The following is a 16,573-nucleotide window of genomic DNA, read 5'->3' as shown; positions in this document are numbered from 1 at the left end:
TGTGTCGGGCTCCCTGCTCAGTTAGGAGGCTGTTTCTCTTTCTCCCTCTGCCTGCCTCTCCCCCTGCTGTGCTTTCTTTCTCTCAAATAAATAAATCTTTTTAAAAAGTGGGATTACAATTGTTGGGAATGGGGATAAAAATAAAATTAAGTATCTTCTTGGAAACCTTATCTGATATCCTAATAGAAGCTATGATAAACCTATACTTTACTAGTATAAATGAAGGAATGAGAAGATGAATCATCCTATTTACCAAAGAAGACCAATATAATTATCAAAATAAACATTATAAAAATTTTTAGTTATACTTCCCCTTGTACACAATGCTCAGGTTTTCTTAAAAATGCTGATGTATGTTTGAATCTCACAAGTAGCATTTCTTGCTTTATGGCATGTTGCTTGCTTATGCTTGTAGTCCTAACTGTGAAATAGCTGCTTTATCTTTTTCTTCTCATGATCAGTACTTAGTCCAGAGTTGAATTCTAGGGAAGATACATTTTTGGGGGCTTTTTTTTTTTTTTTTAAGTATTTAGTTATTTAAAAGATTTTATTTATTCATGAGAGACACACAGAGAGAGAGAGAGGCAGAGACACAACACAGGCAGAGGGAGAAGCAGGCTCCATGCAGGGAGCCTGACGTGGGACTTCATCCTGGGTCTCCCAAGATAACACCCTGGGCTGAAGGCAGCGCTAAATCGCTGAGCCACCCGGGCTGCCCAAGATTTTATTTATTTTAGAGAGGGAGAGAGAGAGAGTGCACAAGTGGCAGAGGGGGAGGGAAGGGACAAGCAAACTCCATGCTGAGCATGGAGCACAGTGCGGGGCTTGATCTCAGGACCCTGAGATCATGACCTGAGCCCAAATCCAGAGTTGTTTGCTTAACTGACTGAGCCACTTAGGTGTCCCTACATTTTGGGGATTTTTTGAATTATCAAATGGAGACAAATATTAAACCTAGTTATGTAAATGTGTTTCCCTATTATTATAAATAAGAAGTAAAGCTTATTTTAAAATTGTTTTAAGTGTATAAATACTTGCTTATATAAAATAACTTTTTTTTTAATTAGTTGTGGAGAATATTTATAAGAATCGAGAACCTGTCAGACAAATGAAAGCTCTTTATTTTATCTCTCCAACATCAAAGGTGAGTATTTTGAATCTTTAAAAGATATGTTTTTCATTCACCATTGACATCATTTTCTCATAGAAAATTCAAATATACATTCTTACTTAGAAAATTAATGCTACAACCTAGTTTGCTTAGGAAAGTTTTTCTGTGTTAGAAATTGTTTCATTTGCACTCTTGCAAATAAGAATATATAAGTGAAAGAATTCTTCCCCTTCCTCCATATATGAAAAAGAATTTAATTGTATAAAATGGTAGAGATTCTTTGAGTAATTTGTTAACTCTGCAACCATATTTTTTTTGGAGGACAGCAATGTACATAAAAGAACTAGTCTTGGATTAATTCTTTATCTTAGTGACTTCTCTAGAGCATACATTTATGTATACGTATATACACATGTATGTATGCATGTAAGTGTATATATAAATACATTTTTTCTGTCAAAGATATATCTTAGTTTATGATCTGTGATTGAGCTCATCAAAAGCCAAACTTTTAGAGTGAAGTAAATACCAGATTCCTTTATTCTGTACAATATTTGAGAATGTTTTTTTTAAGATTTTATTTATTTATTCATAAGAGACACAGAGAGAGAGAGAGAGAGTCAGAGACACAGGCAGAGGGAGAAGCAGGCTCCACACAGGGAGCCCAATGTGGGACTCGTTCCCGGGACTCCAGGATCATGCCCTGAGCCAAAGGCCGACACTTAACCACTGAGCTACCCAGGCGTCCCTAGAATGAATTTTCCAATTCATACTTTGACATATTCCCACTCAGAATGTTAAAGTTGAAGATTCCAGTTTCTTTTCTTCTGATTCTAGCAGACAGCAGGGAAAAAAACCCCAATTATTCACTGTTCAGGCTCTGTATATTGACTGCTGGTGTGTGTGTGTTTTAATTTATTTTAGAAAGAGAATGGGAAGGAAGGGCAGAGGCAGAAAAAGAGAAACCCAAGCAGATACTGTGCTGAGCAAAGAGCCTGATAACGTGGCTTGATCTCAGGATCGTGAGATCATGACCTGTCCCAAAACCGAGAGTCAGACACTTAACCCACTGAGCCACCCAGGCGCCCCTGGCTGCTGGTGGGTTTTAATGATATTTTGTATCCTAATGCTAATTCTTAGCATTAACAGATAATGATGTAAAAGTCTATGTGGCCATTGAAAATGAGATTTCTAGGAAATTTTAATGATTTAGGTAATTGTTATTTTTAATGTTAAGTAACAGAAGCAGGATATACAATTGTGTATTCAGTAAAGCAGCAAAGGAGTCAGAGAAAAAGGTACCTGAATGAGACTCCTTTTTTTTGCTACAACCAACTCTAGCTTCTCTTTCTGTCCTGAGTCAGTTACCTATTGGGTTCTACAACTCTGTGAGTATCAGTGAGGGCTTAGGCTCATGCAACACCAGTGGAGAAACCTAGTGAGAGACTTCCTTCCTCAGTGGCTGGGTGAGCATCTGTGGACCAGTGTCAGAGTGTTCCCAGCCAGAGGTTGTAAAATGACAGATTTCTGAAAGAGTTTGGCTGTAAGAGATTCCTGAACCCCAGGGGAAAGGTCTGCTAGTGAAAAAGAGAAGCCCTGTGGTTTGTTTATTTATATACCTATAGCCCTCAGGAGGGGAAATCTTTTTGCCTTCCTCCTTTTGTGAAACTGCCTGTATTTAGGATTCTTCAACAACAAACCTCCAATGAGTTGACAAAGGAAAGCATTGACATATCTAAGTGGATCAAGCTGCCAGAGAGGAAGTTTTCAGTAAGAATGAAGAAAATATACATCTTACAAAATATAGCTACTTGGAGAGAAGGATGACGACCTAAACAGAAAAATAATACACATAAGGAGAGTCTAGTATAGCACATAAAAAATTTCTTGAAGCTCAAAACTGTGATTTCTCACAGTTAATTGCAGAACAGGATAATCACCATCAAAATTTGAATTAATACCCTAGAAGATCAAAATGGAGTATCTCAAAGCAAAAAACCAAAGTAATGGAGACTTGCTAGATAGATCCATGTGATCTAACATGCGATTCTAGGAGTTCCAGAAGTAGAAAAAGGAACAGATGGAGGAGAAATCATTAAAATCTATGTTCTTCTGTTTTTCATTTTTGCTTCCAGATCATTGTGTCTTTAAAACTATTGGCATAATAAGTAAACAAACAACTACTAGATTGTATTACCTGCTGTTCCTCCTCCTTGAAGTCATTTCCCAGCCTCTGGGTCTTTCATTATCCCTTGATAACTTTACTCCTAGCTGACTGTTCCTCTCTTTAGCACCTCTTCTAGTCTCAATGGCTTCATTATCCAGGTTGATAACATTTCCAGTATGTTCGTTGGCTTCTCAGTTCCTTGATTTGTTACCTTCTAACAGGGTCTTCTGTGGGGCTTTAGCTTCCCAGTCACTGAATCATTCCTGGATCTTCTCATTGCTGAAACAATACTCTGTTCATACATATTACCTTACTGCTTCTTAGGTCTTTAGCTATTACTGTCTAGACAACATAGCATTTTTAAAAAATCAGTTTATAAAGTAAACTGTTAAGGTTTTATTTTATTTATCAAAAAAGAATAATCTTAGATATTTATAGCATATTTAAATTAGTATTTGGTTAAATGTGTATTAACAGCTAACCTTCTTTAAGTCTGTAGACTGTTTTTTACGTGATTTTGCAAGTAAGTCCGAGAACAAATACAAAGCAGCGTATATATACTTCACTGACTGTAAGTAGCTTTGTAGTATTGCTTCATTGTTTAAATCCTATTGAGTATTTCTTACAATACTATTATGATATTATGATTTTTTATTTATTGCTTGTTCTAATTGGTTAAAAAGAATCTAAAGCTATCATAATCTATCCTAATTTGCGTTAAGGTGATAGAAAATTAAATTCCGAACTGGTCATTTTTGCTGGTATACAATGGTGGGGGGTTGGTGGTCCATCAAATCCATCAAATTTTATGCTGCTGACAGGAGGAATTTTTTTTAAATAAAAGTTTTAATTGAGGATTTGATCATATAATCAAAAATAAGACCCTTTGGGAGAGTACTGAAGAAATTGCCATCTGTTTGGCAAATATTAATGGAGAGAATCTATCACATTTCTCTTCCTGTACCGTATGTTCAAATAGAAAGCAGCTAAACTAAATCACGGAGAAGTCCACAAACACATGCTTCTGCTTTATGTTATACCTTACATAATTATACTGCAAAATAAAAATGCCATTCATCTAAGTGCAGTCTTGGTCTGTGCTATTAGATATTCATCATTTTAACTAGTATATTTTTCCTGTAAGTTATTATTTATCTCATACCTGTAGTACTTTGCATTTTAAATGCCATGCTATAACTTTTTATCCTTTAAATAGCCTTACTGTACAGAAATTCATGTTTATGGAATTGATAAAATTTAATGAGTGTGAAGCATCTTAAGGAATCTTGAGACTAAAGAACATCATGTTAAATGACACTAGGACCCAATGATTGATGTTCCAACCTAGATTAAAGGTGAGGTTGAGGTGGAACAGGCTCTAAGATCCGGAATTTATCAGTCTCAGGATTTCCCATCTTCAGAGAAGTTCTTGTAATACATAGAAGGAAAAACTAATACTTTGGTTAGTTTTGGTATGGTTGCACTTAATGTTAAAATTTAGAGAACTAGTATAAATTCCTAAGAAGTTCTGAACGTCTTATAAAAGTTTATTAAGTCCTGGATTTGGATCTGATTTTACTTCCTGCCAATTTTAGTTTGCTATAAGCAGCTCTCTAAGGAAATAATCTTAGATATGGTTCCTATGAATTGGGAAAATGGAATTTCTGTTACAGTCCTCTTCGCTAGAATATATTTGCTCTGTAAAGAGAAGAATACTTACATATTATCTCTGTACTCATAGTAAATTACTTTGTGAAAGTCATGAATTATATGTAAAAAAAATCTTGAATGTTGAAATGATTAATTCAAAAGAATAAAAATTTAGATGGAGTTAATACTCTAATTTTTTTTTTCCATCTCAGTTTGCCCTGATAGTCTCTTTAACAAAATTAAGGCTTCTTGCTCCAAATCAATAAGAAGATGTAAAGAAATAAATATTTCCTTCATTCCACTTGAATCTCAGGTACTTTTTTTTTTTTTTTAAATTTTAGCTCACAATGGATTTTAAAATTTGATTTTATGACCTTTTATGACCTTACTTGTTAATAAGGTATATCCTAAAGATATTTTATATACTGTGTATTTAGTGAATCTTGAACAATTCACAAGTAGACATTTCTCATGATGAAAGAAAGGAGAAGAGCATAAATTGAAATGGAACATCATGAAAGTGGAGTTTAAATTTTACGGCTGCCACTAAGTCCTGTATATGTCAGGTTTTACAGCACTATCAGATTATGAAATCCAAAGATTCTGAGCACAGTCTACGTTAGATGACTCCAAAGAAATACTTTCAGCTTCTGTGACCATTTATAATAACAAAACAAATGTTCTTCAATAAATTTTTTATAAAACATTATTAGATTATTTTAACATAAAAAATTTTGAATTTTTAAAATTCATTTTGACTTTGGAATAGTTATTAGCCTCCAATTAATAATAGTAAAAGTGATAGGAAACACCTATATAGTACTCTCTATGCCAGACACTTTGCTAAATGTTTTCCGTAAATATATTCATGTAATCCTCATAATAATTCTATTAATAGACAGTAATCCCATCTTCATTTTAAAAATGGCAAAATCAGAGAAGTTAAGTAACTTGCCCCAAATCACACAGCGAGTGCAGTGCATTGCTCAGCTTTGTTGTGCTCTGTTGTCTATGTTTGGATTCTAATATTTCATAGAATTAGAATAATTCACTGTTGTTTGGAACCATAAGGTCAGTATTTTAAGAGATGGAAAGGCTCTAGAAAAGAGATTTTTCTTCTAAGCTGTTACAGTTTGGGGAAAAAAAAATTAAATCCAAATTGTAAAATTTTAAGATAACCATTTAACATTAGATTGTTTCCAAAGGTTACCTTAAGACCTATTTCTTTTAATATGATATGTAAGTTTAGTGTAGGATGAAATGGGCTTCCTAAATGATGTGGGATATAAACAGTAGTGTGAGAAATATTACAAGCATATCCAGAGCATCTGCTGTACAGATGGTAAATATAGTTTTAGTCTCAGAATTCATTAAAATTCTGCAGTTGCTCTTTTTGAAAGAGAGATTTGTGTAGCTATCTGACCAATTTGGTGATGGAAATAACTTGTCTATATAGAGGACTCTCATGAGAATCATCTTGCTGGTCTTTGCAAAATGTTGTGATTATTTAAGGTCCTGTCTGTCTGCTTTGTTTTTCCCCTACGAAGTTTTTGCCTTTATTTCCTTGATATCTTAACAAGGTTTATGTAGTAAACTTAACTGCTATGGAGGAATTATAGTGAAAGTACTTTGAACTTTTGTTCATTTGTGAGTGAAGACAATAAATACAACTAAGCTGTTTGGGTTATGAACAGAGGCCTATATGATTATTCATCAAGATCATGTGCAGTGGATGCTGTCTGCTAGATGCAAAGTGATTTGTTGTGCTGAGTATGATATATGCCCTACATGTACCTGAATGCTGTAAAAGAAGTCCAAACAATTAAACATTTTCAAAATGATATCAATTAGGATTAGGTTTAATTGCGTAGAACAGAAAAGTTTACTTGCAGTAGCTTAAACAAAATGGAAATTTATTTCTTACTAATATAAAAGAAGTCAGGAAATGGGTTATGTATGGCAGTATGCTGACTCTACAATGTTGTCAAGGGCCTATTCTAGGGATGACCCTCATGATCCAAGGTAACTATAGAATAATTTCATCCTCATTTGGGGAAGCAGGATGAAGGAGAGAAAGAAGAAAGTATATAGATTTCCTTTATATCTTGTTGGCTAAAATTTAGTCACATGGGTATACATAAATGTATGAGGAAAAAAATGTAGTCTTTTAGATATGCATATGTAGATATGTGGCTGCTTCCCCCAGAGAATTGGTGTGGTTACTGAAAAGGACAGGAAGAATGGTTTTGGGGGAGGCAAGGAAAAGAGATTAATTTGTACTAGGAGAATGGGAAAATATTTGAAGAATGGATAGAATTTCATAAGGTAGTAATGAAGAGAGAAAGAAGAGGAAAGCGAGAATAGCCTGAATGCAGAGATACAGAAGCAGAAAAGTACAGGGGAGCAGCAGAAGTGTGCATTATAAAGGCTGAAGATATGTTAGATAGATCTGTCTCTATAGGTAGGTTGGGACTGTTGTAAGAGGCTCCAGGTCCCACCAAGAATAATGGCAGAAAATGCACTGATGCAGAAGACCATGGGACTGGTCCTAATGTTTTTAAGGAAAAGTAGAAGTCAGGAGACCATTGGGGAGAGATTATCAAAATCAGATATGATAGTGCTCCAAAGAAAAGTTGGACATTCAGCACATTTAGAGGTTGCACGGAGAGGAAGGAGGTTGACTCACTCCTGAATTTGAGTCAAAGAGATTAAAGAAATCTCTCAGAGAGTTTAAGATAATTACTGCTGTCACATATACATTAAAGCAATTAGATGTCAGACATTCAAGAATATATGAGAAACTGATGATGGTGGACCTTAGGTAGTACAGAGTCTGGTGGAGTTTAGTAGAGAGGGTGCTAGATGATATCTAGGTAGAAATAGAGCTAAGCCAGCTATAGTTTAGCAAGAAAAGTAGATGGAAGTGGTAGGGGTGGGGAGAGTCTTTAAGGAGCTGATTGTGGATCATGACGTTGAAGAAAGTATTTGGTAATAGTCTAAAGGAACATGTAATAGTGGACATGAAAAGTAGAGAAGGGGAGGAAGGAAATGGAAGAAATGGGAGTGTAGAATGAAAACCAGCTCTGAAATTCTCTTTGGTTTATTGGACTATTAGTTTAGATTAATTTAAACTGTGGTAACAACTTCCTAAATCTCAGTATATTACAATAACCAAGTTTATTTCTCATTTGTGTTTTTGTCCATTGTGGTTTGCCTAGGGCTATGCTCTGTATTCTCTTCATTCCAGGTCTTAAGCTCAAGGAGCAGCCCTTGTCTGGGACGTAGCAGAGGTAAAAGAGAAATGGTAGAGCCACACAATGGCTCCTTCCACTTACCCACCCCTCCCCACCAATGGCTTTAAAGCTTTTGTGGGGAAGTAGAATGGGTCACTTCTACTCATTCCCATTGATGATAGCTAACGCTAACTTCAGTGAGTGAGAGGCCCTTTAGGGAAGGACTGTAAGTTTTATTTTATTTTATTTTATTTTATTTTATTTTATTTTATTTTATTTTATTTTATATTTTATTTTATTTATCTTATTTTATTTTATTTTATTTTTTATTTTATTAAGAAAGAGAGAGAAAGAGCAGAGAGGTTGGGGGTGGGAGAGGGAGAGAGAATCTGAAGGAGGTGCAGAGCCCAGTGCAGAGCCCAACTCAGGGATTGATCCCACAACCCTGAGTTCATGACCTGAGCTAAATCAAGAGTCAGACTCTTAACTGATTGACCCACCCAGTTGCCCCAGGGCAGTAAGTATTTTTGAACAGATAATATTATCTACTGTTATGTGATAATGTACTATGAGAAGTGCTTTTTTGGCAGTTAATACAACAGCCAACACTTTGAGCAACACAGACATAAGTGGATTAGCTATGGCTAAATCTCCGTCCATCTTTGGGCTGCTGCTCTTGGTTATGTGTTACGTTCAAAGAAATGAATGCCTTACAGTGAAAGGAAACTTTCACGAGGAAGCTTATTCATAGTTTAGTAGTTAACCTATAATAATTGTTACATACCTACTTTTACACTCAATACGTTATCCTAGGCTAAGAGGGATTAATATCATTATTTTTTAAAAAATAAAAATTAGTTTAATGGAGAACTCCCAACCCCAGTTAGAGAGCTGCTGCTTCCTTTGTACTCTTCACATAACACAATAATAGTAAATCTCTAATCCAGTTCTTTGTACATAAGTAAATGCTTTTGTTAGTTGAATAAATGTGTCTTTGAGGTTTCAGTGTATCTATGATTAGACCAATTACTAGGTCTGGCACAATAGGTGTTTTTGGGAAATATGTTTCTATTTTAAGGAAATGAAGACTACCTGAGGAATTGAAGAAACATCTTAACTATGGAAAATTTCTGGGTTATTCTCTAATGGATTAAGTTGCTTAATGTAGGTCAAATATATAGACCAATTTTGGCTTTGTTGTATTTGTGCCAGGTATTAGATTTTTTAGTTTGACTACCTCAGAATTGTTCATCTGTTGCACAGGTAGTGAAAAACAAACAGTACAATCTGTATATGAAACAAGAATTGAAGGAGAGAGGTAGACTAAGCAGGAAAGGAGAATGAGAAAAGAAATAGGGATGAAATCAAGAGGACAGAGAAAAAATGAGACTTGATTAAGGTAAAGACACAGTGGCCTCAGGAAACAACATGGTTAGTGCAAGTAATTTTTTTAATGTCCCAAATAATAGCTGTGTTTTTTATTTTTATTTTTTTTAAATTAAGTCACCAAATTGACAGTGTGACCTCTTTTTCGGCCTAACTTAGGTTTATACTCTTGATGTACCAGATGCATTCTATTACTGTTACAGTCCAGACCCTAGTAATGCAAATGGAAAAGATGCCATTATGGAAGCAATGGCTGAGCAGATAGTTACAGTGTGTGCTACCCTGGACGAAAATCCTGGAGTAAGATATAAAAGGTAAGATACTCAGTAGTGTCTGTATATTACGATTTCTATTTGATCTCTAGTGTAAAGGTAAGTAATGTCTCTGTGCTTGTGTTCATTGGTTTGCAGTTTATTTTCCATGTAGAATTATGCTGTACATATAGAAGATTTAATGTTTAAGGTTAAAATTTCAGAGCAACTAACAGCCTTTATTACTAAATTTCAGAGCTTAAATTTGGTGTGATTTGCAAGCACTTTTTCATGAGTTTAAGAAATGCTTAGAGGAAATGTCTTTGTTGTGATATAGAGAATACAGTCTTAAAATTAATGTTTTATTAAATTTTCACCGAATTTGAATTGCTATATTGTCTGAATAGTGGTTTTAGTGTTGAAGTGTTCATAGTGTCTAATTCCAGTGGCCATTTTAAATAGATTATTGGGGTTTTTTAAAAATATAAAGTTTGACTTTGATACTATGTACTTTTATTTATTTGCTTCTTTTTAAAAATAAAATTTACTGTGAAGTATATAAATTACGTATGTATGGCCTGATAAATTATTCCAAAGTGAACATATCCTCTAACCCCACCAAGGTCAAGAAATATAATGTAGATGGCATCTCAGAGGTTCTGCTCATGATCCCCCTTGATCATCACACCATCTCTCCTCCCCAGAGGTGACTGCTATCCTGACTTCTAACACATTTTTAGTTTTGCCTGATGTTGAACTTGGTAAAATGAAATTATATAATATTTTTTGTTTCTGGCTTGTTTATTCCACATTATGTTCTGAGAGTCATTTATGTTGTTGTATGTAACCAGACAACTTGGATTTTAATCCCTGCTAATTACTAGCTGTGTGACCCTTATGCGTTCAGTTTCTTTATCTATGAAATGGGAATGATAATAATACCCATCTTATAAAGTTGTTAGGACTCTGTAAAGCTTTCAGGATAGTGCATGGCACTAGTAAAATGGTAGTAGTATAAATATACTGTGGTACTTCTAATAAGTATTATCACTCACTTCTCTTTTAGAAGTTTCTTTAATTTAAACATTGGCATTGGTCAAGTTTGTTGGCCCAACTGTTTAATTTCAAATTCATGTGATACCTTAAGCTATATTACTCTCAATCACTTAAAAAATCTATTAATTACTTAGAAAAGTATAGCAAATCCCATTAATTCAGATGTTACCTAATAAGCTCTACTCATACATACATCAGGTCTTGAAAATATTCTTTTTCTTATAGGTAATGTACTAATTCCATTTCAACCTAGGAGAACAGAGCTAAGTGGTTTATCTTCTGGTAGAGTTCACTGTTCAAGTTTCTGCTCTTGGTATTAGCTCTGTTGAGGGAAATGAGTAAATATAACCATTAATAATTTAAAAAGCTCACCTATGGACGTGTTTTGAGTTCTTAAAATAGTTAAAGAATAATTTAGGCTTTTAAAGTTCTACATGTATTTTCTCAAAGCATTCCTTTTTTTTTTTTTTTTAATTTTTATTTATTTATGATAGTCACACAGAGAGAGAGAGAGGCAGAGACATAGGCAGAGGGAGAAGCAGGCTCCATGCACCGGGAGCCCGGCGTGGGATTCGATCCCGGGTCTCCAGGATCGTGCCCTGGGCCAAAGGCAGGCACTAAACTGCTGCGCCACCCAGGGATCCCTCAAAGCATTCCTTTATATCTTCTGGACTGTTACAGTGTAATTCTAACATAAAATTACTTCCTTTTGAAATATTTTAAAGCAAAATGGGTAATAAATTATTCTTTATAGTTGCTGCTTTATTTAACTCTCCAAAGTCCTCACAATGAGATCCTCTGTTTTTGAGGTTGGTATGCTAGTTGAGGAGCCTTTTCCAGCATTTTTCTTATAGACTCAAAAGTACCATAATAACACGTCACTGATCATGAAGTTTTAAGTAAGACTATGATTTTATCATTTTAGAAGAGAGTGATATACAAGATTTTATGCAAAAGATTATGTTGGAAAGATGATCAGCTGTTAGAGAACATGTTGGGATATCTCACACTGCTAGTGGGAAGGATAATTGGTCGACTTATTTGGAGAGTAATATGCTAATATCTAGAAAAGTAAAAATAATATACTTTGTGACTTGGCAGTTATACTTTTAGGCAAACATACTGACTTAAATGTCTATTCTTAAGGTAATGAATACATAGAATCCAGTAGAATCATATGATGGAATACTATTTAGAACTAAAATGATAAATTTGATATATATGTGTCAACATAAATAGATCTCAAACATATATAAAACATATATAAAATAGTAACTATATATAACAGCATTGACAGGAAGACTGCACACCAAATTCATGATCGTGGTTGCTACTGAGGGTTAGATAGAGTAGTGGAGAAGCCTAGGAATTGGGAAGGAAATAAAAGGAACTGCAATTTTACTTATATGTATTATTTTCTTTACATTAAGAAAATTGAAGCACATAAAAGGTTTACATTTGTAAAATCCAGACAAATTGGTATAATATTATATTTGATATTATCTGCATTTTTCTGTTGATAAACTTTTAATAAACTAGCATGGTTTAATTTTAGAATTCAGCTTTAGATATTATAACATGTGTTTTGAAAGAAAGATAATTGTTTGAACATTTTTTCCACTTTTAGTAAACCTCTAGATAATGCCAGTAAGCTTGCCCAGCTCGTTGAAAAAAAACTTGAAAACTACTACAAAATTGATGAAAAGAGCCAAATAAAGGTAATGTATAAAAGGCAAATAGTGATTATGCACAAAGTCTGTTATTTCTTCATAAAGCAAAAAAACTATTGTTCATTTTCCACTACTTATTTGGGAATCATTAACGTAGATGGTAGCTGAAACCTTAATAGTGTGGTTTTTGTGGGGAAGATACATGTTTGAAGTAAACACTATGTCCAAATCTGGGCTCTGCCATTTAATTTATAGATATGTCAATTTGGGCAACTTATGTAACTTTTCTGTGCCTGAGTTTTTTTTATCTATAAAATGGGGATAATAAGAATACCTATTTTATAAAGTAGAGAGAGGGTTTTTATAACAATGCTTGCTACTGAGTAAACAGTATATTCTAGTTATTGCTAGCTCTGTGACTTTGTACAAATTATCTACTTGAGTTTTTTCATTTATAAAATGGATGAGGTAAACATATTAGCTTGGTTGATTAGTATGAAGATGAGGCAAATTAACGTGTCTGGCACATATAGGAGTTTAATAAATGGCAGCTATTATTATCTTATGAAAATAGTATAAAGTAATCGGAGACTAAGGTTGAGACCTGGAGAATACAGCTTGGGTTGGAGAATGAAGTGAGTAGACTGAAGGAGGTGGGGCCAGAGGCTAGGGAGCCATATGAAGTGAACGGAAGAAACTGTTGATAATTTAGAACTAAGAGGAGATGAGAGAGGAAACCACTGATAAAGTGTTTTTTAGTATGTGGAATGAAAAGAATAATACATACAATGTAAAGGGAACGAAAGCAGGGCTTTAATCTTTTTCTATTTGGAATCTTGGAAGGCATCCCAGTGGAAGGAGCTCTTGAGCTTAAAGAATTAGTACATTATAGAAGAGGGACTTCTTGCTTTAATAACCTGATACTTTGGCAGAGGCATAATGAAAAAGGGAAGTTCACAAACAGCTGCACTGAAATGGGAGGGTGTAAGCTTAGATGTAGTGTTAGTCTAGAACTTTAAAAGTTACTAGAGGTCTGGTGAAAGCTGTTCTGGTTGTAGTTAGGAGGATAGTGGCTCAGTGGGTAGCATAGTAATAATAAATGTTGAATGAGGGAAGAGACATACAATCAGTATGTTAGTAAATACCCTTTTGTCCTTCATAATTTCAATGAAAAAAAAAGAAAATCCGCAAAAAACAAACTTGTCCTTTCCGTTTTTCTGCCTGGGAAATTATACATCCTTCAAATGCTGGATAATTTTCCTTCATTTAAGGGCATGATGAAGTGTCACCTCCTTTCTGAAGCGTTTGCTGACTCTTTAGGTCAAATGATACTTCCTTCCACATATTATCATAACCCCAATCCTTGATATCAGCTTACATTGCACTTTTTCTATTTGTGTTTTTGAGGACTTAAAACTTACATGAATTGAAGGCTAAGTGCTAGGCACTAAATGTTTTATGGTGTTATTACATTAAATCTTTACAGTAATCTCTTCTACAGAACAGCAGAGGTTGTGGTTGTATTTTGTTTTACAAATGAGAATACTGAGATACTAACAAGTTAAACAGTTTGTCCAAAGTCTTATGGCAAAATAGTGGTCAAAATTGGACTCCAACCTGGATCTCTGTGATTCCAGAGGCCATGCTCTTAACCATGTATTTGTCTCAAGGTTTATTTTACAGCAAAGCAAGAGTTTTTGAGTGAGATAGTAAAGTGGTAGTACAAAGCTCCCAAAGTAGGAGGGGACCCAAGAGGGTTGTCCCTGTCTCAAGGTTTAAATTAATAAATGGTTAATTAAAAAATTTTAAAGGTCTATTTCATGTAATTTAACTAAGTCTCATATATGTAAATAAATAGGAAATATCTGTCTAATGAGTTGTAGTTACTTATTTTTTTCTTTGAAGGTTTTATTTAAAGTCAAGTTTACGTATAGTGTTAGTTTCAGGGGCAGAATTTGGTGATTCATCACGTGCATGGATTTGTAGTTATTTCTTACTGCTTTAGTGATTCAAAAAATTTATTAATTTCTAAAACGAAGTATGGAAGATACTGATATTAACAATACTTTTCCCGCCACTGTTATTCACTGTTTCATGATTAGTGCTATTTGTGAATTAATAACAAGGCTTTCGTTTTGATTTGCCATCCTAGCTGGCATCAGTATAATCTTTTTAAATAGCATAACAGTTAAGAGCACAGGCATGGAGTGAAACTGACCTGGGATGGAATATCTGTTCTGCCACTGACTAGCTATGTGATTTGGGCAGGTTACAAATTTTAAGCTTTAATGCCCTTGTCAAATGGAGATAATAATACCTGCCCCACACGGTTGCTATAAGAATTAAATTATATATTTTTTGCTTAGCACTTGTGCTTAGAGCTTTAGTAAATACTGTTCATAATTTATATCAGTTTTAGTGTCTATGGAGCTGAATTCCTCAGAAAATGGATTTTAGTGCAAGGCAGATGTTACTTTTTTACAGTGAATTTTCACAATATTGTAATATTGAATATAACCCCTTAATCTAATTATGAAAGCTTTTGGTTTTATAGTCTTGTTTTTCTCTTTGTTGTGCCACTCTGAATTTCTATTTTAATAGAACTTCATGTTCTTAAGAATGAGACAGAACTTAGGAGAAGTCTGCTTTTGTTTTCTGAGATATTAACAAGGTGTTCACACGAATTCAAATTTCTGAAGATAATTTTATCTTGTTATTCCAGGGTAAAACTCATTCCCAGCTCATAATAATTGATCGTGGCTTTGATCCTGTGTCCACTGTCCTGCATGAACTGACCTTTCAGGCAATGGCATATGATCTACTGCCAATTGAGAATGATACATACAAGCAAGTATAACTTGAAGGGCATATAAAGGGCATATACAAACAGAATATATAGGATATGAGCATTCATGTAGGCACCAGAAATCTAAAGCCCCTGTAACTTTGATATTCAGAAACCTGATCATTCTCTTATCGCTATAATCATAACTTGTTAAAAATATCTTGACCTTGTAAGTTAATGGATAATTTGCTTTGGAAAAGCTTTTTTGGTATAGTTACGTCCTTAACTAACGTGTACAACAAAGGTACATTTAAACAGGTAGAATTTGGACTTTTTGCTTATGTTAAGAGTAAATACCAGGCTCACTACTATATTTGTTGAAGTGGAAACCATATTCAAACTTGTTAGGCTATAATTATTCTGACTCACACATGCAAAAGTATCTGTGTGTATATCTTGTTAATATAATGTATTTAAGAAGATTAGAAGACTGGAAAACTGAATAGGATAACTATTAAGAATGGGCATAGTGTTACTAATTTGATACCTATTGACTTATCTCTAATATAAGCATATGTAGTTTAAAAGTAATGCCAAATAGAAAGCTAAATGAAAAGTGAAATAACTTTTCTATCAAGGAACTATTTTACTGTATTATTATGAATCATTTTGAGCATATATAGATGTACATACATGTATATATTACGTGTTAATATCATAATCTCTAAGTCCAAATTGGCATTTTTCAGCTATGATTTACTGCTTAAGCATAGTAGAAAAAGGAAAATGAGTTAGTTTTCTGAAATTTTATATTTAAATTAATTTAGTAATTCTAATAGACGAAAAGATCTATTTTCTATTGTATGTATTGTAATTTATGTGTTTTTTGTTGTGTGTTTATTTGTATTCTGGTCAAATCCTGGCTCCTAAATTTTTCTCTGTGTAATTTATATTACTGTCTGGTGACATATAGAAATCAGTATTGCTATTTTTCTAATACAAAAGTAGTTTTAAACAGTTTATTCAGAATTTTCAGAAGAGATACTGTTTATCTCTTGTCGTTTAGTCTCTAAACCTTCATTGCCCAAGAGATTTAAAAAAGAATTAAAATTTATTTATTTATTTATTTATTTATTTATTTATTTATTTTTAAGGATTTATTTATTTATTTATGATAGACACACACAGAGAGAGAGAGAGGCAGAGACACAGGCAGAGGGAGAAGCAGGCTCCATGCCAGGAGCCCGACGCGGGACTCGATCCC

The 16,573-nt window shown here is 34.0% G+C and overlaps 1 protein-coding gene across 3 annotated transcripts in view; it reads left to right on the top strand.

Moving 5' to 3' along the window:
* Positions 1 to 16,573, top strand: part of STXBP3 (syntaxin binding protein 3) — a 49,666-nt gene that overhangs the window by 13,122 nt on the left and 19,971 nt on the right. For all 3 annotated transcript variants that reach the window (XM_025996333.2, XM_072754455.1, XM_072754454.1), the window contains 6 exons: positions 1,068 to 1,144; positions 3,771 to 3,849; positions 5,141 to 5,241; positions 9,707 to 9,861; positions 12,482 to 12,572; positions 15,247 to 15,371. In XM_025996333.2, coding sequence (XP_025852118.1) covers positions 1,068 to 1,144; positions 3,771 to 3,849; positions 5,141 to 5,241; positions 9,707 to 9,861; positions 12,482 to 12,572; positions 15,247 to 15,371 — 628 coding nt within the window. The remainder of the gene's footprint in view (positions 1 to 1,067; positions 1,145 to 3,770; positions 3,850 to 5,140; positions 5,242 to 9,706; positions 9,862 to 12,481; positions 12,573 to 15,246; positions 15,372 to 16,573) is intronic.

This window comes from Vulpes vulpes, chromosome 3 (genome assembly GCF_048418805.1).
Source record: "Vulpes vulpes isolate BD-2025 chromosome 3, VulVul3, whole genome shotgun sequence".
Classification (NCBI taxonomy): Eukaryota; Metazoa; Chordata; class Mammalia; order Carnivora; family Canidae; genus Vulpes; species Vulpes vulpes.
Note: the sequence above shows the minus strand (reverse complement) of the source record. Positions and strands in the feature narration are given on the sequence as shown.